The 24875-nt window shown below is 35.6% G+C and overlaps 1 protein-coding gene across 2 annotated transcripts in view; it reads right to left on the bottom strand.

Annotated features, from left to right (window-relative positions):
* ADGRB3 (adhesion G protein-coupled receptor B3) overlaps positions 1–24875 on the bottom strand; it is a 673565-nt gene that overhangs the window by 8846 nt on the left and 639844 nt on the right. For both annotated transcript variants that reach the window (XM_045543808.1, XM_045543807.1), the window contains 3 exons: positions 23800–23839; positions 19239–19882; positions 8759–8794 (listed from right to left, as the gene is read on the bottom strand). In XM_045543808.1, the coding sequence (XP_045399764.1) occupies positions 8759–8794; positions 19239–19882; positions 23800–23839 (720 nt within the window). The remainder of the gene's footprint in view (positions 1–8758; positions 8795–19238; positions 19883–23799; positions 23840–24875) is intronic.

Genomic DNA, 24875 nt, shown 5'->3' with positions numbered 1-24875 from the left:
GAGAGTAAATGAGAGGAGAATCCAATAAGAAAAATCCAAGTGAGGCAATCCTCAACTTTTTACATATTCATATTTAATTTGAAAATTCTTAACTTAGTTATTCCCATGGTCTTGTTTATTCTCTCTATTCAATTTTCTAGAATTCAGAGGATTTCCAGTTCAATTTCTAATTCTATGTCTGAATCCCCTCTCCTCAATATCTTTCCTTTCCAAAGACAAGAAGTTCATTCTCTTCTAAGATAGTTGTTACTGAAGGGACAGTACCCTTATTTTAAGACAAGCATCTGATGATTTCATCTGTGCGGTCTTTCATGCTTTGTCTTGTGAGAGGATTCTAACTTTGCTTTGGGGAGCTATACCTTCCCATGTTGCTGGAAATGTTAGTCCAGATCCCTACTGTTCCCTGGCCAAGAGGTAAATTATTCTATATTCTTCCAACGAAGTTCTCTTTTGTTCATTAGTCAAAGTCATTTTGTTTCTTGCAACCAAATACATCTACTAGATGAAGCATGTTTAAGAAGCAAACCAAATGTCAAATATATCCCATGAATAAAAAGATACATTAGCTGATTGGAGGTTTTATAACCATACTCTGATTAAATGAGCAGTATCTGACTCTGAACTGGATAGATTTTATTTTGAAGAGTTGGATTGCTAGGACATTTTAAAAAATATACAAGAAAAATATAAAGTTATGGTTTTCATCAATATTATATAACCAAAAAGCATTTTGAAATGTTCTACATAGGTTCATGAAAACCATCCGAATGATAAAGCTTAAGGACCCTGAAATGAATATGGAAGCAAATGAAAAATTTGGATGCTGAAATATGGGGCCTTCCTACCTGGAAACATTAATTGCAAATATATCCTCATGCCAGATAATCATTCTAATTTGCAACTGCCACCTTGGCACCGCCAGAATTCACCATAGCAATGATGGTCTGGCATTCTGGCAAAAGTATCACATTACAGCTGCCATTGACCCAGCTCACATCTCTGTCATGAACTCAGTTTGATTTTCCATGCATGATTGCTTCTTGTTCATAGACTCAAGTAGATCTTCCAGCCTTTATAACGAGGAAGGTTTCATTGATAAGAGTATCAGCTTCACAGTGAACACTGGAGAGTTTATAATTCAGCAACATTCTGGGATAAAATTTTAGCCATGGTTTTAGTTTTCACAACTTCTAAAGGTTTCTCCTTATTTAATTACTTGCATGAGTATTTATTTGCAGCACTGATGCCTTTGATGGTCTTAACTACTTGATTAGAAGTTTTTGTGCTTATAAATCTTACAGGTCCATTTCAATTGCTATGCTTGTATTTTTACTGACCTTAGGGTTTATCTGCTTACCTTTTTCTTTCTTTTGTAACTTAATCATGCTGTTTTCTAAAGAAATTGACTTCTGTGAAAAGCTCAATTTAGGACTCGGGTTTTCAAAAATTATGTAATGATAAAACTCTAACACATGTGGATTTTCTATTTACATAAACAAAGATATATTCTAATTGACAGTATCTACACAATTCAGGTTCCTTTAGTTGGAATGCCCATGAACTATTACAGGTGTCTTTTGCAATAAACATAAGTGCATGGTAATATTCTCTTGCATTCAGATTAATATCACTGAACGTTTTTTGAAGCTGTACATGAACCCCCATTCTAAGAGACCATAACCTAACTGCATAAGAAATATACCCTCCTGAGTAGCTTACTCCACAGGACTCTTTTCTTTCACTTTATACTTTTTTTTTACCTCAAAAGAGTCAGTCTTTGTAACCCTTTAATTTTTGATATTAGAGAAAAGTGATGTGTAAAGCACATTCATGATATTTCAGATATTTGAGAAAAATGAGGACAGAAAGCAACCTCTGCATCTTGAGCACCTACTATATCCCAACAACTCTCCTATACCCTTTAAATACTTGCAACGTGCCAACTCTGACAGCTCTGAGTCTGGAAAAACTTATGTTTAGATCTCAGTTCCTTCACTTTCGAGTTGTGTGATCTGAAGCATAAAATCCAATCTGCTTTTAGCCCCAGTTTTAGTAATCGGACTTATCTTGCAGGGTTATTTTGAAGATTTAAAAAAGAATATAAAGCACTTATCACTGGACCACACAGGTAAGTGCCACTTAAGAAAAGGTAGCCATTATTATCTTTCTTAATCCTTGCAATAACCCTGGGAGGTAGAAGCCATTGTCTCCATTTTACTGATTAGGAAACTGAAGCCTGAGGAGGCTCAATAAGTTTCCCAAGCTCACACAGGTGGTGAGCAAGCTGTAATTTTGTCTGAATCCCACATCAATCCTCTTTGCATGCTGCTGTCTTAGATGTATCTCATAGATTCAGGGAACATCCCCCTCCTTTAGACTATTCAGGTGTGTGGTTATTTCTTGTTCAGATGGAAAATGAGACAAAACAATCCAGGATGGGTTAGGCACTCTCTGCAGTGAGCCTGTAAACTCTACAGGTACTGATTATTCTGCAACTATCTCACAGTACTGCAATGATCTTTCTTAGGGCTGGTCCTCATACCTTGTCTCTGAACACCTCATGGGCAGTGCCTTATTCATCTTTGTATCCCTGACTCCTGGTATAGTGTCTGGCATTCAGCAGTTGCTCAATAAATGTGTACTGGAGAAGTGAAATGAATGAGATAGCATAGATATATAGGCCAGGGGAGGTGACTACAACATGGAAGGTCATTATAAATGTTGTCTTTTCTTCTTTAAAAGAAGTCTCCTCACTGGAAGGATGGCTCATTTCAATGGCACAGACAGGAGACCTGCCTCCCCATTCTCATTCTATTATGTTCCCTTCTTTTTCATACAAGCGGAAAGGACCTGTCGGTGGCCTTGGAATAAACTGCTCAGAGGTTTTCACTTTTAAATTCAAAAGTGTGAATCATAGAGTTGGAGTTTACGTCTGAATTATAGATAAGAGAAGTATTACTGTGTATGGACTTTCAGAAGCTGAGAGAAACTGTTAGAGAATCTCCTAACTATAAAAACTTCAAAGGATAGGGCCTGGAAATCATGTGCTGATAGAATTAGAAACCAGTTTGCCTGAATTAACTTTTCCAGCCTTAGAATTTTATACACCTAGACTGCCGTTGTCCATACCTACTAGGATAAACCTGTGGTTATTTTTATTCTTCTTTACTGCTTTGCATGTGAGTCCCATAGGGGCAGAAAGGTGCGATACTCTTCCTCCCCATCTTAAAGGTCATGGCCAACACTTCTATAACAAAAGAGAGGTTAACAAGAGAAAAAAACATAACATTTATTTAATCAAAGTTTTACATGGCACGGGAGACTTCAGAATGAGGACTCTCAAATCAAAGGAAAACAGTCCATTTCTATGCTTAGATTTGATGAAGAGTAGACAGTCACGTAGAAATGTGATTGGACAAAAAGGGAAAGATCTAATAGTAATAATCCGAGTGGGGAAACCTAGCAAGGCCTGTACATTCAGATTCTTCTTGGCTTCTTTGTTGTGGCATTTCTTCCTCTTGAGGCTGGGGTAGGACCCCTCTGGAATGAGGGTCTTTTGACCTGCTATGCACAAGGGTATGTCAGAGAATTTCTTTATGGCTGGCTCCTAGACAAAAATGCCGGGGAAGGTAGGAGTAATATTTTTAGGTTTTATGGCTTGCACTGGGGGAAGGAGGTTCTAGTTTCTATGACCTGTCTTGGAGAAGAGGAATTCTGGTTTCTTTGACTCACTTTGGGGGGAGAATGAGGCATGAGAGACGAGAGGGAAGGAGAAGGTCAGAGAGATCTTGGTTCTGAGGCTGCTTCTTAGGCTTTCCAATGTCCCCTTTTAGCTCAAATTACTCAAGACTCCAAAGTACCATACTTTGGGGTATCATTTTCTGAACCCCAACATTCCTCTCTCCAGAGTGGGATGTTGAATACTGGCCTTGGGTGAATGTCAAAACTCATATTGAAGGAACAATGCACACTGCAGGAATTAAGCTTCACTCTTAAAGCTGCATTGTGAGAATGATTTATGTGCCTTTCCTTGGCCAGAGTCCCAATGTGTCCGTAAGTTGGAACCTGCAGTCTAATGAATGATGCTTGACATTACAGTGTCTATATTTCAAATATGTTTTTATTTGAATAAATATGTCCCTACCACTTAAAAGAAACCAAAGTTTCTGAAAAAAAATGATTTGCATATTTTTTATCTTGTTAGTGTCAATCAAGAATATACTTGCTGTAAATGCACTAATTTTGCAAAAGTTTAAATTAAGTAATGCAGAAAAGATGGACACAGTCTAGGAATGAATTGCTCAATATTTTCCTCTAAAAATGCACTGATTGCCTAATGGAGCACACTTACTCCTAGGGGTAGGAAGGGGCCTACTATAAATTTTGCCTTCTGTGTCACAGTTTACCTGTGTTTGTCATGATATTGAATTACTCTAAAATATTTCATCTTATTTGACTATGTTCCTCCAAATTTTTCAATAAAAATTCAAGCTCCCATGAAGATGGGTCATGATTATCCTACATCTTCTTTTGCCCTCTGCCCGCCATCACTGCCACCCGGTTTGAGAAACATGAATTTAGTGTACATGTGGAGCTCATCAGAAACTTCAGAGAAATGTCCTAAAATGTTTTTAAAAGGCCACATAATTTCCATGAAAGAATGTGATATGGTTTATCTCTGTGTTTTTGGAAGAGAAGATAAAAAATAAATACTTCTCTCTCCATATATTTTTGACATGTAGTAGATATTATCATCTACCACAGCTTCAGAATGGACGTCTGTAATCGTGTTCCTAGGGATTCCTTGAGCCAAAGCTCAAGCCAAGACAGACAATGAAAACAACCTGCCTTATTTCTGATTTAACATCATATTAGGTGATGCATGATTAAAGTATTAAGTTGAACTCATTTTGATTAAATGTCTCTTTGACTTTTGTTACCGGTACTAGTGGAAATCCAGGCTCAGACCTGGAGAGTCATGTTTTTTCTGTTCCTTTATTCAGTTAAGGACCAAATTGTGTAGATTCTGCCTCTGTAGTGTCTCTTCATCGCTTTTTTTTTCTACTACCTCCAGGAAGTAGACCTGCCTTAGTTACTAGACTAGCCACTCCTAAATGCCATTTCAACTTTCTCTTCCACGCTACTACAATCTATCCTTCCTGTTACTGACATGTTCATCTTTCCAAAGCCTAGACCATAGCAAATCATTCCTCACTGGGGGGAAAAAAAAGCAAAACAAAGTCTTAACAGCTTTTAGTAGCAAACTAGGTAAAAATTGCTCCTGGACTGCAAGACACACTTTCTAAATTACCCCTATTTTCTTCTTCCATAGATCCCTGTTTTAAGTATATTTTGACTTCTTGTTTCTTGAGCATGCCACACAGTAGCCAATGTCTTTGCCTTTTGTTCCTCCTGGGATTTCTACCTGTCATTTTTCTATCTCCTTGAGTTATATCTGATGTGAATATCTTTGAAATCCAATGTGATTATCTTTGAAGGGCCACCTCTATAGCTGTCAATTTTCTTTTTTGTTTTATTTCAGCATATTGCGAGGGTACAAATGTTTAGGTTACATATTGCCTTTGCCCCACCCGAGTCAGAGCTACAAGCATGTCCATCCCCCAGACAGTGCACACTGCACCCATTAGGTGTGAATATACCCATCCCCTTCTCCCCCCCCACCCACCTGCTCCACACCTGATGAATGTTACTACTGATTTGTGTACATAAGTCTCGATCAATTAACACCAATTTGATGGTGAGTACATGTGGTGCTTGTTTTTCCATTCTTGGGATACTTCATTTGGTAAAATGGGTTCCATCTCTAGCCAGGATAACATAAGAGGTGCTAGATCACCATTGTTTTTTTGTGGCTGAGTAGAACTCCCTGGTATATGTATACACATTTTATTAATCCACTCATGTATTGATAGGCACTTGGGTTGTTTCCACATATTTGCGATTGTGAATTGTGCTGCTATAAACATTTGAGTGCAGATGTCTTTTTTATAGAATGTGTTTTGTTCCTTTGGGTAGATGCCCAGTAATGGCATTGCTGAATCAAATGGTTTTAGCTCTTTGAGGTATCTCCAGATTACTCTCCATAGAGGTTGTACTAGTTTGCAGTCCCACCAGCAGTGTATGAGTGTTCCTGTCTCTCCACGTCCATGCCAACATTTGTTGTTTTGGGACTTTTTGATAAAAGCCATTCTCACTGGAGTTAAGTGATATCTCATTGTGGTTTTGATTTGCATTTCTCTGATGATTAGAGATGATGAGCATTTTTTCTATAGCTGTCTATTTTCCATACTAGCCTCTGCCTTAACGCAGGTACAGTTTCCAATAACTTTTTGTCAAAGCAAACTAGATTGAAAAATGATTTAATTTTGTATCATTCATTCAATAAAATTTATTGAATGCTTACTGTGTACCAGGATCTCCGCTTAGAGCTGAGCATACAAATTAATAAGGCATTTGGTCACAGAACATAGAAATATCACTACAGTATTTTCTGTATACTTTCCAGAAAGCAAGATTCAGTGCTTCACCATTTTATGAATAGTCAACACTTTGCTCTATTTGTTCCAGGAATGCAATGTTATCCTGGAGATTGGCTACATGAAAGGGATTTTCCTCAGGTATAATATTAACTGGCCCCAAGAGTTTTAGGGATATTGGAGTTGACAGAATATTATTATCATGTATTAACTCTGGGGAGAGTGTTAGGCTTCAAGTCTGAAGAGAAGATGCTTTCAGAAGTCTAGGAGTCAGTCTGTCAATGGCAAAATGTCTAAGCTGGCCATGGTATGGTAAAGCTTACAGGGGAAGAAGGCTGTTAGAGGACTTGACATAAATTTAATTAATCCAGCCTGAATTATAGGTGGGCAACTTGAACTCTTCCTCAAGGACCACCCAGAAAATACATATAAACTATATTCAAATTCATGAGCATTTAAATATTGCAATAATTTTTCTGAACACAATCCGTGTGATATCTGCCACATACCTGTAACTGCACATGAGACCAAAGGAGTAGCACTAAACATTTGTAAAGAAAAAGTAATGTCTTAAAGTTTTTTTCTTCAAATTTTGACACCTTAGTAATCATGTAATAACTATCACAATCAAAGAGCTAACTAAAGAAAATATCCTTTGTTCTTTGCTGCAAGTTATCTCTTTTATCAGCAAATGTTTTGTTAATACTATGGTTTTATGTGTGGAATACTAATCATAGAAAGAAGTATCAGCTCAAGGAAGCTGCCACCAGTTGCCATAGAGAATAGACAAAAAAAAAAAGACCAGTTTTTTTTAATGCTTTGAATAATACGGTATGATTAATTTCTTTTCAGTGCTTGTGATTATATAACTTTAATTTGTTGCACTGATGCTTAATTTTAGATCTAGCTTTTTTACTACATTTTGCCACTGATGTCTAGTGGGTTAATTCCCACCTCCTTTCCTTTGTACTAACATAAAAATTTATTGCTTTCAGACCAAAAGAATACATAGTATGACCCTCTATTTTTGCCTACCTGAAGCATTAATATAAAAAATTAAAATATCTGTTCCTTACAATGCACTAAAGAATCTAAAGGTGAAGATTGTTGAATATTTTGTATTCAAATTTATATTCTTGATAACTTTAAAGGACACAGTAAAATATATATCACATGCTAGGTTACGACAATGGAGCTGCATCAGTGTTAAAATTTGGTTCTTAATCATGCAGAGCAGATTCTTTAACATTACTTTGAATCTTGTAGTCTGAAATGTTACTAAAAAAAAACAAAAACAAAAACAATTCTCCTTGAGCTCTAGTCAGGGTAAAACCATTGTTGACCATTGCAGTATACAAAAACTACAAGTTTCCTTTTTGATACGTGATGTCCATTATAGAGCTACAATGTTCATCTACATAAACAAAATGATTGAATTACCATTTTCCATGTTCTGGGAGGTTTCTGTAATTTTATGAATATTAATTAAGAGTATTGAGTTCTATGTATGTGTCACAAGGGTACAAATGTGTTGGAGAAATTTATAATGTATTATATCCAATTATGTCAGCAAACTATGAATCATATACAATTATCAAGATGTATAAGTACATTTTATATGATGCTTCAACATCATTATTTTGTGTTTAGCTTAAGCTGCTCAAATGGTATGATTTCAGTAATTCCCAGCATCAATATTACAACATCAATATAAATTCAATGTAAATTGGAAAATGAACATTTTCATCTTGTTTTATCTGTGAAAAGGCACTTACTAAACATAGGAACATATTGAATCAACACTTGCTAGGAATCTGAATATACCACACAGAACCTAAATGGTAGGAATTAGAACACAAAATAAGAAGTTCCCAGAGGAAGCCTAGCTAACCAGCCTAAGCATGCTCACAGGATCTCTACAGGTAGTCACCGAACTAAAACCAAGAAAATTGTTTTAAATATAAAAATCAAGAAGCCAACATTCCCACCTCACAACAAAATAAATTGCCCACTTGTCACAGCACTTATAAAGTAGATTCCTTACTAACCCCCAAAAATCTTAGTTTAGTATATAAAGCAATTAGAAATTTAAAAATTTTGTCTACAACTATACAATATGAATTTTAATTTAAAATGTTTGACTTATTAATTAAACGAGTATATAGTATCCTTACATAGCTGCAGAGTAATATTTTTAAGCAATTATATATGCATTTTAATTTCAAGTAATTAAAATTATAAAATAATTCATAGAAACTTACCTCAAAGTCAAGGTCTGAATATCGTGATTTTCTTCTCTGTTAGATATGTTTTAAAAAAGAACGAGAAAACCAATAAAGTTATGTTCAGTCATTCAAACAAAATGCAAGTCATTATTTTCAGTAAAGATAATACTGCTTCTTTTTGTTATACATAGGAATATGTGAAAAATTTTATGATTTCAAAATATTCTAGCCACATTTTTCCATCTTCACTTTGAATTTCTTTTAAAATTGAGGAATATAAAAATATAGAATATTTCTCATCTTGACCTTCTAACTCTAATTTTCAGTTAGGAGAGATTGCTCTCATGAAAATTCACATAAACATTTCAATCTTCAAAGAGATTTTAGTTCTACTAAAGCAAAACTACTTTATAGACACAAAGAATTATAAATTGTATAGGAAAAGAATCATTGAGTTACCTCAACACCTCCCACCAACCAACCATTAGTCTTCCTTTCTACCAAATTCTACCCAGTAAGTCCCAAAGTTCTTTGTAAGTCTCAGCCACAGATTTTTTGAAATTTGATAGTCTTCCACAATAGGAAAGTCTCTCTCAATGCTACTCCTTAGGAACCAATGTATTATTTCCAATTAAGCAAAACAGCAAATATGCCACACCCCAGAAAAACATAGATATACATGTAAACATCTCACAGTGTTCCTCTATGGGTCTGTCTGACTTTGTTATACAGTTCCTGAAATCTAGTCATAGATAAAAATGCTTTAAAAAAATAAAGTAATGAGGCACTACGCCTGATAAAATCAGGAAACAGGACTAAAATGAAATTAATGCAATCTCAGATGATAGGATGTTCATGATATTGGTGTAAAGAAGATATTCTTAGCAAATTTCTAATACAGATTTTTTTTTAATTTGGCTTTTTTTCTGGTAAAAGAGGAAATAAAACAGGGAAAATTAATAAATAATTAAAACAAGTAATATTCAGGCTGTGAAAAATATGTAAATCTTTGGGCAAACTATTTGGTTTTATTTTCCCCCCTGCTCCCATATCAATTCCTACAACCCTGACTTCAATAACTTAACAGGGAATCATACCCAAGAGAGGTAGGAGACTCTATTCTCTGTTGTAATTGTTGAACATTAGGAGAGACAGAAAAGTACTAATGTATTTTCTTGAAAACTATGATTAAGTTTCTGCAGCTAGAGTTTAAATTGTCATTACAAAACCAGAGCCGCCCTGTGTAACCTACTCCCCAAATCGTGTTTCGGTAGACAGAAGGTGATACACCAGAAGAAAGGTTTCATTTTTAAAAGAATGCTAAAGTTCAGAAATAATTTTATTTTGGTGAAACTGCTTAACATTAAAAATTTAGTCTTCAAGCACAATCAAGGAGGGGGCTGAGGGGAGTTTCCTTTATTAAATGGCAACTCAGCACATTGATCTCACTTTCTCCTGGTCTCCGACATCACCCTAGCCTTGCCCTAGCGACGTCTGAGAAAGAAAAGTGTGTGGGAAGGCATTGGACCCCGCCCTCCTCTGCCTTCTCCCTGCCACTATTGTTGTCTAACTTTAATATATAAAAACCAAGCTCCAATGTACTTTAATGTATCCAAACCACTCTTTGGTGCAATAAGCTAGACTAAATGTCAGCATTTCCAGTCTGCTCTTGGATGCCTTGCCTTCTTGGTACTGTGACTCAGCAGGACAATTTTGTCAGTATATGTTAAGCAAAATTCTTTTATACAGCAAAATTCAAGCCTGGAAAACACTTATTTTTAAGCAATTATTATTAAGCATTAGTCATGACCTTTGCATTCCATTTGAAAATTAAATAGTGAAATCTTTAAGAAAAAGGTTCAGCTAGCTAGAAGAGTAAGAGGCCCTTCTACTACATGCATTGAGGCGTTCTCTCTTGCCAAAGGTGATGCTAGCCATATGTTACTCTGTTTCTCAGTACAAGGCTGTGTTGCCTAAGAAGTGGAAATGCTCAGATAGATAGATATTGCTAAAGACTTCATATTTTATGAGCAAGGGCAAAAGATGGGAACCTAGAAGAACACTGGAGATAATTTTTGATTCTGAGAGCAGATGTCACTCTATGTAAATGTGAAATATGGAAACCAAATGGATACACTCCTACAAATAGATCTCACTCGCTCTTTCTCCTATTTAATTTTATTAGAATTAAATTCAAACATAAGGTACAGCAGAACTGACAGTCTTGAAAAATTAGGCTAAGCAATGAACAAATGAAGCCAGCAGATTTTAATCAAAAGAGCCTCCAGATGATGGTGAGGGTTGGGGTGGATGTGAAATAAAGCAATAAAGACTTAAAAATTAGAGAATTTGTGGTGGATTTTTAGAGTCTAAGGGAGTTAAAAATTTGTGTAATGTTATTCACGTTCCCACAATACTGACCAAGTGTTGATGTCATCATAGCATTACTGCAACCTCAAATTCCCGAGCTCAAGCAATCTTCCTACCTCAGCCTCCCAAGTAGCTGGGACTACAGGCATGCCAGGATGCCCAGCTAATTTTGCTATTTTTTTGTAGAGGCAGGGTCTAGCTCTTGCTCAGGCTGGCCTCAAACTCCTGGCCCCAAGCAATCCTCCTTCCTCGGCCTCCAAGAGTGTTAGGATTACAGGTGTGAGTCACCACATCCAGCCAACCTTTTATTATTTATAAAGTGCTTTCATCCCTGTGGGATGGTCAGAGAAAATATTATTTATTTTCTCTATTTTATGAATGAGGAAAACTGAGGGCCAATGGAGTTAGAATGACTGGTCCATTTCACCTGGGTCATAAGCAAATAAGCTGGGATTCACACTCAGCACTTTTGACTCTAAACAAAGCATTTTTTCCACTATCTTTTGCTATCTTCTCAGTGTTACAAGGGTGATATTTTACAGCCAAGATGCCTATAATATTTTGCAGAATGTTACTAGAATTCAGCCAGAATAACATTAGATGACCCAGTCAGTCCAAAGCTGACAGCAGTGAGATTGAGGTGCTTTCTAAGCACAAAGCAAGATCAAGCAGATTAACCATTACTTGCAAATTGTATTTTGAAGGAGAAAAAATTATCAATTTGATATTCACATATGTGAGAGAAAAATCTGTGTTGAGTAAAATAACTGAAAAATCATTCTGATATGGGGTCACTTATGAGCACTGATAGAATAACAACAGAAGCAGACTCCTCCATCTCCAGATGTGACTCTCCCATTGCAGAATCTAGTTTATCTTAAAGACAGCATCGGGCATTGGGAAATTGGTAGTGTACGAGAAGAACCAGAATGTTCAATTCTGTTCAGTTTTGGTCTGTTTCCATCCTTGGTATACATGCAGTGTACTGGAAAGTCTTTTAAAGCATTAAGTTTGTTGAAACCATGACTGACTTACATGTTTATTCAAATTTCCTTCTGAGCTCCTTGGAATGCTATTGTAAGGTCTGAAAGTGGTCAGAAATAATAGTCGTATGTTTAAAAAATGAGAATCAAATGAGAAAAATGATAAAACCATAAGAGTTTTTATGACAAGTTGATAATTGAAAAATGTTACATGTTAAATTTAAAATAAGCCAGAGTGATATTGAAATATTTCACAAGGATATAAATCCCTCTGGCTACATCTCTCTAATTTTCCAAATAACTTGATACAAATAATTCTTTTTCCCATAATAGGTGATGTTTCACTTATGCTGTTTCCTCTTTTTAATTCCCCACTTAGAACTCACCCCAGCTTGCACTGTGTTCTCATCTGATGAGCTCTGTCTGGTCAAATTCCAAGGTCAATTTTCTGCCCTCATCTTACTGGACTCTCAGAAGCTCTTAAAAGTTAATAATTTCCTCATGAAAACACTCATTCTCTCTTTTTTTTCTTTTGCTTTTCCTATTATTTGCTGCAGCTCATTCTCAAGTCTCCTTTGTTGGTTCTTTGTCATATCCCTGCCTTGTAAATGCTGAATTCCTGAGCTATCTTCTTTCTCATATTATCTCTCATATAACATAATTCCTTTTCCATGATTTTAAATACCATCTTTTAAATTCCAAACATCCTTTTCTTCCTCCCGTCTCTGCCATCATAGACAATGTTGGATATCTCGTTGGTCAAGCCAGAGACTTAGGAATCACCCTTCATTCCTTTCCATCTCTCACCCTCCATGTCAAATTCACCAGCACATGTGCTGTCTGTGCTGTCTCTGAAATAAACCTTGATCTGCCCACTCCTTTCCATCTCCTCTTTTGCCTCGATAGTCAAAGGCGCTCTCATTGCTTGTCTGGATTACTTTAGTAGCCTCCTGTCACCCAGCTTTCTGCTCCGCCCCATCTTCTACAACCACTGTCTCTAATCCTTTCTCTTTTAAAAAACCAAGTGATGCATGAATGGAAGGATGGATGGATGGGTGGGTGGGTAGATGGAGAAATAATTTTGACAATCTTTTGCTTACCAACCCCCATTTGCTTCCATTGTTTTATAAGGGCTCTGCAAAATCTGGCCTCTTCTTTCTATTCTAACTTCGTCTTAAGGAGCTCTCCCCTTGCTACACGGGTCTTCAGATCCTATGAGAATATGCCAAGATCTTCCCTCCCTTGGGATCTCTGCACTTGCAGTTTCTTTTGCCTGAGACATTCCCTCACTCCCCAGCTTCTTGCAAGCCATGTTCCCTTTCAACTTTATTTCTTACACTAAATAGCACTTCCAAAGGCTTCCCAGACCAAAGTCTCTCCTGGGAGCAAAAATATAGTTATATAGAATAAAAAAATATTTGATAGCACAACAAAGTGACTATCATCAACAATAAGTTAGGGTATACTTTAAGATAATGAAAAGAGTAGAACTGGAATGTTCCTAACACAAAGAAATGATAAAGCCTTGAGGTGATGGATACCCCAATGACCCTGATTTGATTAATACACATTGTGTGCCTGTATCAAAACATCACATGTTCCCTATAAATACATACAACTATTATGTACCATAATAATTAAAAATAAAAAATAAAGGAGTCTCTCCCTTATATTCCATAGTTACTACCTAGTACAGCACACTGTTCTGGAGTATCCACTGGTTTAACGGTTAATTATCTGTCTCTCCCATAGGTTTATTCCCCACAGGAGCAGGACCCATGTCTGTCTTGATCACTTTCATATCCCCAGCGTCTAGCAGAAGGCACAGCACAATTGTAGACATTCACAAGCGTACTGATGAATGATTGAAGCAGCTGCAGTATGGCAGACAAAAAAAGTCAAAATAATGTGACTTTTTGCTTTTGTTTCATTGTTGTTCTTTTTTTTCAGGAATACTCTGGGAGAATTTGGTTAAGCAGGTGCACCAAATACTCAAAGAAAACCATTATGAATGGATCAACTGACAGCCAGGAAAATCAAGACAATTTACAGGAAGGCAGACTTATCACTAATAGAAGGGAGAAATCCTTTAGGATGATTTAAGAGTGAGAAAATGCACAACAATACGAAGCTACGCAGAGGATTATTTAGTGAGCGTATGCATGGAGGCATTTCTCCATATCTAAGCCTTGTAGAATAATGAATAATTTCTCAAAGGGAATACTTCATTGTTTGTGTCCCTGCAAATTAAGGTAGACACGACACTAGAAGATTCACAGCAAGTAATAAATTCTACTGACTAATGAATGACAATATGACTGCCATTAAAGGTTTCTGCTATAGAGTGAGCAAAGAATCCACTTGCAAGGAGAAAGCTCTGATAGCAAATCCATTAAAAATAGCTGTGGAAATGAAATCTGAGAATAATTAATTTTTTAAAATGACTTTTATTCAAGCTAATTTTGTTTGAATGCCTGAATAAAAGGCAAATTCCCTAATCCAGGAATAAAAACAAAGCAGTAAAAGAAGGGCAAGCCTTCCTTTCACCGGACCTACGTGAGGAAAAAAATGTAAAAGAGAAAAAGTTTCTGCACATGGTCAGTTTTATAATGGTTTCTGTTAGTTAACAGAGTGCTCCAGTTCCAAGTGAGGCCATGACATTTTGTCTAATATCCTGAATATCGATTTCATTCAGTACTCAAGCTTCTTTGCAGAAATTCAGGGTTTAATGGTAATGACATACTAATGATACAATCTTACATCTGAAGTGCTCCTTACCATTTTCAAAGGTTTTTTATGTACATTATCTACTTTGACCCTCACAACAGCTGTAAGGGAGGTACCTGTAATGTGATATTATGACTAAAACATTTTGCCTTTAAAAGCCATTATGCTGAGAGCTCTATAATTCATGTCCAGAGAAAAACTGGTGTAAAATCTAGCCTAGAATGGTGCCTCTACCCACCCATTTATAAATCGAGAGATTTATCTGAGAATGTTTTCAGATATACAGGTAAGTTTATACATACACAGAAAAGCTTGAGTGGCAAAACTTTCTGTTTTTGGTAATAATTTTATAATGTACTAACTCTTATCCGTTATAAAGATTTTTTATTGATAAGACAAATTAAGGCAAGATTTTTCAGGAGAACAACAGAAACAACTTAGGGTATTTACATTTGGGCAAAATGTTTCAAAATAACTCAAATGACAGACGAACTGAGAAGTTACGTAGGGGACCGTAAGGTAACCCAGGGATAGCAGAAGCCAATATACTTCCTAGGTTGGACAAAGGGAAATGACGGGGTGATTAAAGCCCAGGGGTTAGGGCACCTGGAAGAAGTGGGAGTACTATGGAAGCTGTAGCTAAAGAGTTTCTGCTTCCAAAAGCAGAAACAGGTGGGGAGAAATATGCCAGGTTTTTCTCTTTTCCCCAACCTCCAATTTCTCACTAGTGCTTCCTGTTGGCTGAACTCAGCCAGAAGCCAGGGACACAGGGACCTGTATCAACCCAGAATGATGAAGAGAAAAAGGGTGAAGAACGGATCATGTGCCAAACAGGCCCAGGATATGCACATAAGTTGGAAAGACTTTTGAGTGAGAAAATATTTATTACTTGGATCCAAAAGCTACAATCTGTTAACCAATGTTTCAGTGATTTAGAATGAATACTTACCTGTCTACTTCCAATGATACAACTATAATTTTTCAGAAAATAAATAGAACACAATCCAAGACTGAAACTAGAATTCATAGCCCTCAAGTGCTTGAGACCCATAATACCGCTTTTGTCCCCTCTTGCTCCATAGCAAAAACCTAGTGTAGTTTTTGCTGTGTTTTCTCTATAGACGCACCATACTCTCAACACATTTCATTCATTACTTAAAAGAAAATGACTAACGTTCTCACAAGAATTTCATTCTTCTTAACCTTAAGCAAAGCAGTGAGACAACATTTAGGGCTCAAACCATTGTTGTGAAAAATTCTACCATATTAATATTGCAATTTCTCCATAATTGTGGAGACTCTAAATCTAAAATTTTCAGAATTGCTTAACAAGTCCATTCTGGGAATGACTATAGTTAGAAAGAATTATATAAGAAAGAGAGAAACAAGGTAATATTAGGCACAGAGGAAATCCAGATATGCTTTCATGCTAAGAAACTTGATGAAAGTATTAAAGTATTTATACTCAATAATTGAGGCTTAGCTGAACAAACTCCCCTTAAGGCTGGAGCATTTTTGGTGGCACTGCCTTCTGGATTGGGGAGCCTCCCTCATTCTTTGTTGCCTCTTGCTTATTTGAATAAATACTTCCACCTACTCAAGTCTCTTTGGCTTTCTTTTCTTCTCCCTCAATTTGTTTTTCCTCCCTTGCACATTCCTCATGAATAGCACATTCTGTGCTACAACTGGAAGCTTTTAACCTCTTTTCTTTCTTCCTTTCCCCATTTTCCATGTTGGCAATTTGTGAAAACCCACTCCTCTGGAGGCAAATTCCTGAATTAATATGCACATCTTTGTATTATATCCTTGAAAGGACCCTGGGGTCCCTGGCCATCTTCAGCTGTGCCAGCTGCCCAGGCTAGAGGTTCCTGTGGCTTTAATCTTCCTTCCCACTCAGAGCGAGAAAAGACTCAAACTGTTCTATTGCCTGGGCATCATGTAATCCACATATTTACCACTTTCATTTTCACTTTATCTTCTAAGACTCAAAAACACCTCCTGACTACTATTGATCCCATTCTGCATGTAGCCCCTCCAGTCATCTTTCTGCTTTTCCTCCATCATTGTCAGAATATCACCTTCCTCACTAGTTGACCCAGCGTATACTACCTAGCAGAGTTGACATCTCTATCTGACCATGCATCATGCTGCTCAAAAAGAAAGCCATACTACTGGCTCTATCTTCATGGATCACAGTCCTATTTCTGAAAGCTATTAGTTGTATGCACTTATAGAACAAGAGCTTTATCCATTTCATCTTTACTCACCATAAGACCAAGGGTCTGTCAAGGGTTAAAAAGAACTTAACAGTTACCTTCATGCTAATATTCATACTCATTACTCTCTCTTCTAGACAGCATAAAATTGATCAGGACAGAAAGATTCTATTCCTAGATTTGCTATGCACTTACTCTATAACCTTGAACAAATGACTTTACTGCGAGGATTATAACAATTTATCTATTGCACAGAGGTGTTGTGGAGATTAATTAATTCATGTTTTTAGGGTGATTTGAGGGTCTGCTAATGAAAGATGCTATATAAATGCTAATTTTTATTATTCATTCATATATATTCCCTTTCAGCTGTCTCATAAAATGGTCACCCTAAGAAATTACTAACTATTAAACTCTTTTAAAGAATGAAAATGAGGAACTGAATTTTCATTCTGAATCCTGAATTTCCTTCCTTTTCAAGATGTGAGACTTGTGACCTCTAAGTCATTTAAATGCAGATCTTTTGGCTGAATCACAGTCATATATGATGCTTATACTTAATAATAAGGATATAGAGATTTGGAAAAGTTACAAAATTACAAGCTGAACACAGTAGTACTTGGAAATACAGTCTATTGTTCAAGCACACCTAACCTGTACAATATCAAACCTAGTGAGGTTTTAGGCTTTTAGATGTAAAACAATTTTATAACAATAAAAATATTTTTAATGCAATTCCATTCAGACCTTTTTAGCACATTTAAAAGAGCCATTCTATATAGAAAACTCCCACATGGTCATATGATTACTTATGACATTATGTTATTACATGCACACTTGCTGAAAATCCTTTTAAAAACTTTTGTGATTTTACATGGACATTTTGTAGTTTGTTCTTCTGTGGTCATTATAGCAGTAGACATGGCTTGTCTCTGGGATATGAAAGTTACACACAGGGAAGCAGTAGCTATTCTGCTAACTCAGAAGGATAAAATATTCTTGTTCAGAGGGAAGCTCCAGACACCTTGGAGTTGAATTCGGCCTCACTGCCCTTTTTTATGCCTTTGGTTCCAAGGAATTATTCTGGTTATCCTCAGAAACCCTATTTCGTTTGAGGTTGCTCCAGAACTTAGGGATTTTTTCTAGAGTTTATCCACATTCCCATTTTGGTCAAGAATTTCCTCAATCTAGTTGGGAAAACTTTAAAATTATCTTATCCATCACATTTATTTAACCTCTCTCTCAGAATGTCTCTTCGTTTTGACCTAGTAGAAAGAATGGCTTTGGGGAGAAGGGAGAACAATTGCCTTTGGGAACTTTATGACACTTGAATATACAATTATCAATATATCTTTGATAGAAAGGGCAGGCAATCAAGTATAGTGCCTTTCTCTAAATAGTGTCTTATCCAATAATCTATTATGCTATAACAATTTGCAGTACATATAATCGAACGCATGCATTGCATTGTATACTGAACATACATATTGGCAGCAGGTTTAAAGCTACTCTCTATTTTATAGGCAGAAAGGAAGCTCAGAGAAATTTAATTGTTTTACTTCTGGTGGTCTTACGAAGCCCAAAAGCCACGTAGTTGGACCTCAGAATCCTGACTCTTAGTATGCTCAGATTACATCCTTCCTGGTAATTCACAATTTAAGATCAAAATTTTTAGTGGTCATCATTCTGTAAGAATTAAGAGTACAACATTTATTCTGAACAGTATTGCTCTAATGAAATAATAATTAGAGTTTATAATCAATGTAATGGTGAAACTCAGAGAAACATTTCAATTTGGTTATTTTTAACAGTTGCTCTTCCACAGAAAATGCAGATCTCAGTTAGTTTCTAATGCCATCCAGACACTACTTTACCCACAAAAAGGACCTCTGGTGCCAGAAAAACATCAGAAAGATCTTCTGTTGTTTTTTCTGTAAGTGTGCTACTTAACTTCTGTTGTGACAGAATTATGACTGATAGGTATATTTTAAAATATAGTGGATTTCCTTTTATAAAGACATGATCTTGAATAAGGGGATTCTAATGCACTAATGGAAAAACCCACATCCAGAATCTTAATCCCAACATGCCAAAAATTCTTATATGATACACAACTGCAAAAGCTAATGTGAGTCTTCTTCCCCAACACCAGTGTCACATGAATCAATCTCTATCTATCTATATATATATCAAATAGGCAGAAAAGATTATATTGCTCACCTCTAAAGAACTCATTGATATCGTTGATCCAGTTTCACTTCTTGATAGTCCTGCATTATCATCCAACTCAGAGGCCATGAAATTCTTCACAGCTGTGCGAGGCTCAAAGGGCAAATTCTGCATATGTTCCTGGGGTGCAAGATGTTGATCTAAGTTCATACTGAACTGGTCCATTACAGGGGGGTTCATATTGAATTCAGGGTTTACTTTGTAGTGCAATAGCCTTTCATGCGGCAAGGTTTCCATGCCAATATTCATTTTACTTTCCTCTTTCATTGATGGCTGGGTATTTACAGAACTTCTGGGCATCACAATATAGTCACTTTCCATCATTCTTTCTTGGGGATGGACTATGTCCATATCAGCCCCTCTCAAATTATCATCCGTGCATAAGTACACAGTTCTCCGCAATTCGCTGTTCTCTTTTTTCAAACATTGATTGCTCAGCTCATTCATATTCATAGGCATGTGCAGACCCGTGGGTTGCTGGATGATCACTTTGGAAATGACGTTTCCAGGCAATGTCGAATAGCTTAGCCCTTCGGGGTTCGTTCCCTTTTCTTCTTCATCATCATTTAGAGAAATCCTGGAGAGTGTCCCTGTTATTGTGGCTGCTCGGCAAGGACCGATATCCTTATGAAGAACTGTGAATTAGAATATAGAAGTTGGTAAAAGAGTTACTATGTGTTTATTTTTCATTATTATATTCTGTTATCTCTTTTCCTACTAAGTAACTTTCTTAGTAAATTAAAAAATCAATTTAAAAAATTACCTATCTACTTGTTTGTACATGATCCAGATTATGCAACCAATCTATTAATTCTGGTATGCTCTCATAGATCTTAGGTAGCCCACAGTCAAAGCATATCTGAAAGTTGATTAATGGCCTTTCAAAAATCTCAGTGTCCTGTCCTTAACCAACTCTGTGTAACTCTTCAGGGAAAGGGTGGATTACCAGAGATGTTTTCTCCATCAATCTACTCCAAAGGGCTTTTAGAAAATTACAGATCTATTCACACAAATCTGACTTTTTTCTTAAAGACTTTCCACCTAAAGTGTTCTAGAAGTTCTATTCTTTAAAATACTTCTTGAAAGAGGTAATTAAATGAGAATGTCATCCTAATGGGTCAGAAATTTCTTCAAAAATTATGCATGTTTAAAATTAATGAGAATTTATCCATTGAAGTCCCTATGGTCAAGGTACGTACAGGATTCAAAAGTAGTATCTTCGGTTCTATGTAGGAAAAAAGGAATTTTTTAAAAAGATCAATATACATTCTCGAATGTCTTTATGCAGGTATTAAAATTGCCAACTGAGTTTAAGCAGAAAAACTGTATGAGGCTTTGGAATCTCCATTCCACTTAAAGTCTAAAAAATAGTGATTGAGGAAAACTGTATGTATAGGCCAGGTGCAGTGGCTCATGCCTGTAATCCTAGCACTCTGGGAGGCTGAAGCAGGAGGATTGTTTGAGGTTAGGAGTTTGTGGCCAGCCTGAGTAAAAGCGAGACCCTGTCTCTGCTAAAAATAGAAAGAATTAGCCAGGTGTGGTGGCATGTGCCTGGAGTCCCAGCTATTTGGGAGGCTGAGACAGGAGGATTGCTTGAGCCCAGAAGTTTGAGGTTGCTGTGAACTATAATCATGCCACTGCACTCTAGCCAGGGTGACAGAACAAGGCTCTGTCTTAAAAAAAAAAAAAAAAAAGAAAGAAAGAAAGAAATAAACAAAGAAAAGTCAAAGAAAAATGTATGACAACTTGTAGTATGAAAAGGAACATGGAATTTAAAAAAAAGATTTCAAAAAGTATAAAAAACAGAAAAGAAAGAGAACAAAATGAAAACATAAATGAAACCAAACAAAAACAAACCAATCAACAAAACACTTCAGAATTATTCATTAGAGTTTCTTTTAGTTTTTTTTTTTATTTTTTCCTCTCTCCATAAAAAGAAAGCCACGATTTATAGATAACAGAGGCAAAATAACTCAAAGCACGCTTTGCTATGAGCAATCATCAGTTTTGAGGGTATGAAAGAATAACATTTTGAAAACATATTCTTGGTAAATTTGGTTTTGAAAGCACAGAAAACTGTCAGAGTTGGCTCAACAAGTGCACCTAGTGCTACCTTTTCTACAAAGCAGAGCAATTGTCATTTAAAATTACATTAAGCACAGATAACTGCAAAATATTTGGTTTATTGTCTCCTCACAAAAATTCCAGAAATACTGAATTTTGCCTATCATTATTCAATTTTCAACTAGTTTCACAATTATTATGCATTAAAGGAGAGGAGGAAAAATAGAAGATTATGAATGTCTTTTCCTGTTACATAGAAAAGAAGCCTTTAAAATTATTTCAAAACATGAATCATTCATGTAATATCTATCTTTAGAGATATTGTGTCTAATTATTGCATTATTGTCTCTTTATTTTAAACACTAAAAATTATGTTAAATCTGTATCTATTTTTTAAAAATTAATCAACGATTTGATTGTGGCTTTTTGTATTTAACTATAATATGTTTAAAAAATTCAGTTTTAAGAAGTTACTTCCGAACCTCTTAAAATAATAGACCAGTAACGAGTTTTGGTTTGTAGGAATAATATATGAAAATATTAAGGTACAAAGTGTATTAAATTGATAAATTTAATAATATTCTAAATGAAAACTTTTTAAATGTCTCCAAATTCAGGAAAGAGTATTTTTAACACTTAACTGTATATAAAAATCAATCCATCATTTATAGTAGTAAAATTTAAAGGTGAGATATGGGGATCTATCATATTGCATTAAAAACAGATAATTTTACACTTTTATTAATACAGCGTAAAGTATAAAAACACCATGGCTAGGGATTTTTGAGAAGTTGTGGAAGGTAGATAGAGCAAAGAAAAAATATTTTATCAATTATCCAAAGAGGAAATGGTAGACTCTGGAAACCAAACACTAGTGAGAGTGTGTCTTGGCAACATTACAATTATTATGTATTAATAAAAAAATAAAAATAAATTTAAAAAAGGTCACAGTGACAGCTGAACATTGAATTTTCAACAGGGAAGGGTAATTCCTAATACCCTGCGCAGGTCTACTATGGATTGCCAAACTATGACAGTTATTTTACTGCTCCGTTATGAATATACTCTATGTAGAGTAATTTTGATTGAATTCAGGCACGAGAACCTGAGATTAGTCTCTCATATTCTTGAGATTATGACAAAAACTGTAATCTGAGATTCTGCATAGATGTTTAATAGCTTTGAGTGGCATCTGGAAATGACATGTAAAGGGGATCCACTGGCAGGTAGGGTCTTCCTTACACGAGCAAAGCAGGGTTCTATACTAGGTCTCAACTCCCTTATTGAGAGTCTGAATGAAGTACTTAGAAGATATTCTCATCAAACTTTCAATGGCCAAACAATCTAAGTGGATGTAACCTGAAAGTAGTAAAATAATAGCACATAGAGATAAATGCAAGGGCCAGACTTTTTTTTTCCAAGAAAAATATACCAAAAAGAACGTTTACATAATTTTAGATTGGAGAAGCCCTAATAGCGCCTACAAAAGTATTAGGAATTTTAGGTAAGTTGGCACTAGCACAGAAACAGAAATGAGATGCAAATGTAGATAGCATTAATATTAAGTAAGGAGACAACTGTGATAAATGCTGGATGAGTATGTATATATTTGGGCACCATAATTGAAAATTATTGACAAATTGGAGGCTACTTTGGGTACCAGGCCTGGGAAGATGCTATGAGAAATGAATGATGAACTATGGCTTGTTTAATCTGAAGAAAAAAGATTTAGATTGGGATGAATGACAGTTGCTTTCAAATTTTTGAATATATAGGTAAAGTAGATATTCACTATTGTTCTAAAAGGCAACATTAAGACCAACAAATAAAAGGTAAAATGGGGTATATTTTGTTCCAGTAAAAAGGAGCATTTTCTAACAACTGGAACTATCCCCTAAAATTGAACATGCACTTTTCTTTAAAACTCTTGAGGCTTTACTCTGGTGAGAATTCAGCCACAGACTGGAGGACAATGGGATGTGAGCACTCTAAGGCAGGGTATGCTGCATGGCTTCTCCTGGTTCCCTCTAAAAATATAACAGCCACCACCATACACACACACACACACACACACACACACACACACACACACACAATGGTATTTCATCCTTACAACAACCCATATTCCATATATGATGAAACTTAGGCACAGAGAGGCTAAATTGACTGTTCTTATACCTGACCACCATTACTTGGTTGAGTGGAAGTCTTATGTCTCCATGTTAATGCTTTTTTGCTATCATGGTGCTCCCAATGAACCATAGGAGCACCTAGTTTCTCTCACATTCCTCATTCTCTCTCTCTGTCTCTCTCTCTGTCTCTCCCCCTCCACACATCAATTTCTCCTATTACAATCCTTACACTGAAAAGATTCTATTTATTCATGAACATGTGATGCATAAACCACAGCATTTTATTTAAAATCAAAATACATAGAAATAATTCAACATCCCTAATGACTGTATTTTCAAAATCTAAATATTCTTACCTGATCGACAAGCAATGTCTACATCCTTTTCAAAGTCTGTCTGTAACAAGAAACAATAAGACACAGAACCATCATTTAATGAAGACCTCAAGTGCCTTTTGCTAATCAGATAGATTATCTGAAGTTTATAGATATCTAACCAGGCAGTACCAGTTTATTGTTTCGTGCAAAGCAATTTTCTCAAGAAATAATCATATTGTTTTCAAAAGCATTTTCTAGAGATCAAATGTTTAATAAAATCAATGAGAACATGGCACACAATTTTAACAAGGCAATAGAATATTTACCGTCATCTTCAGTTTGGAAATTGACCACCACACATAAAAGGATAGAATTTTATTAATAAGTCAATTTCCTAACCAAAATAAAGTGATCAGAATGTGCATGACTATGAATATACTTAAATGTTTTTATTTGTATTTTTAAACATTCAATTTGAATATATTCTTTGTAATGTAATGTATTATGGTACAGCTTTGTCAAACTCTTAATAGTCAAACTAGGCACTTCTAGTGATTCATTTTCACTCAAATGTGACATAAGGCTCTCAGGTTTAGAAATTAAAATTGAAGATTAAACAATGCTCATCTGGTCTAGGACCTGTTGGAGTTTAGTTTCATCCTCTTATTTTCCACAAACTTTTATTTATTTAATGATAAAATTAAATTATCTCATTTTAATAAAGGCCTTTTAATCATGAGCCTTTCCCTATAAATATTTTAAATCAGGGATTTGGATAGTTACCTATTTATTTTTAGTAAGGAATTAATTATTCTTTCTCAAGTCTTAGGTACTAATTTATCATTTAGCCTATTATTTTATTGTCTAGTCCAAAAAAGTTAATAATAAATCAAATATATTATAAAACCTTTCCTATTTAATTTCTGCTTTTAATGACAGAGTTTCAATCTTATCTCATTTCTAAAATGCATCAAAATGGTTATGCCTAAAGTACTCCTTAATTCCAACAATAGTCATACCTGATGTGCAGTAACTGATCTTTCACTGGAAGGGTGGCTACTTCTTATGTTTTAGGAAAGTGGTTCTCTTAGTAGGCTGCACATTGGAACCATGGA

This window comes from Lemur catta, chromosome 2 (genome assembly GCF_020740605.2).
Source record: "Lemur catta isolate mLemCat1 chromosome 2, mLemCat1.pri, whole genome shotgun sequence".
Classification (NCBI taxonomy): domain Eukaryota; kingdom Metazoa; phylum Chordata; class Mammalia; order Primates; family Lemuridae; genus Lemur; species Lemur catta.
This window is presented reverse-complemented; position numbering and strand designations above follow the sequence as displayed.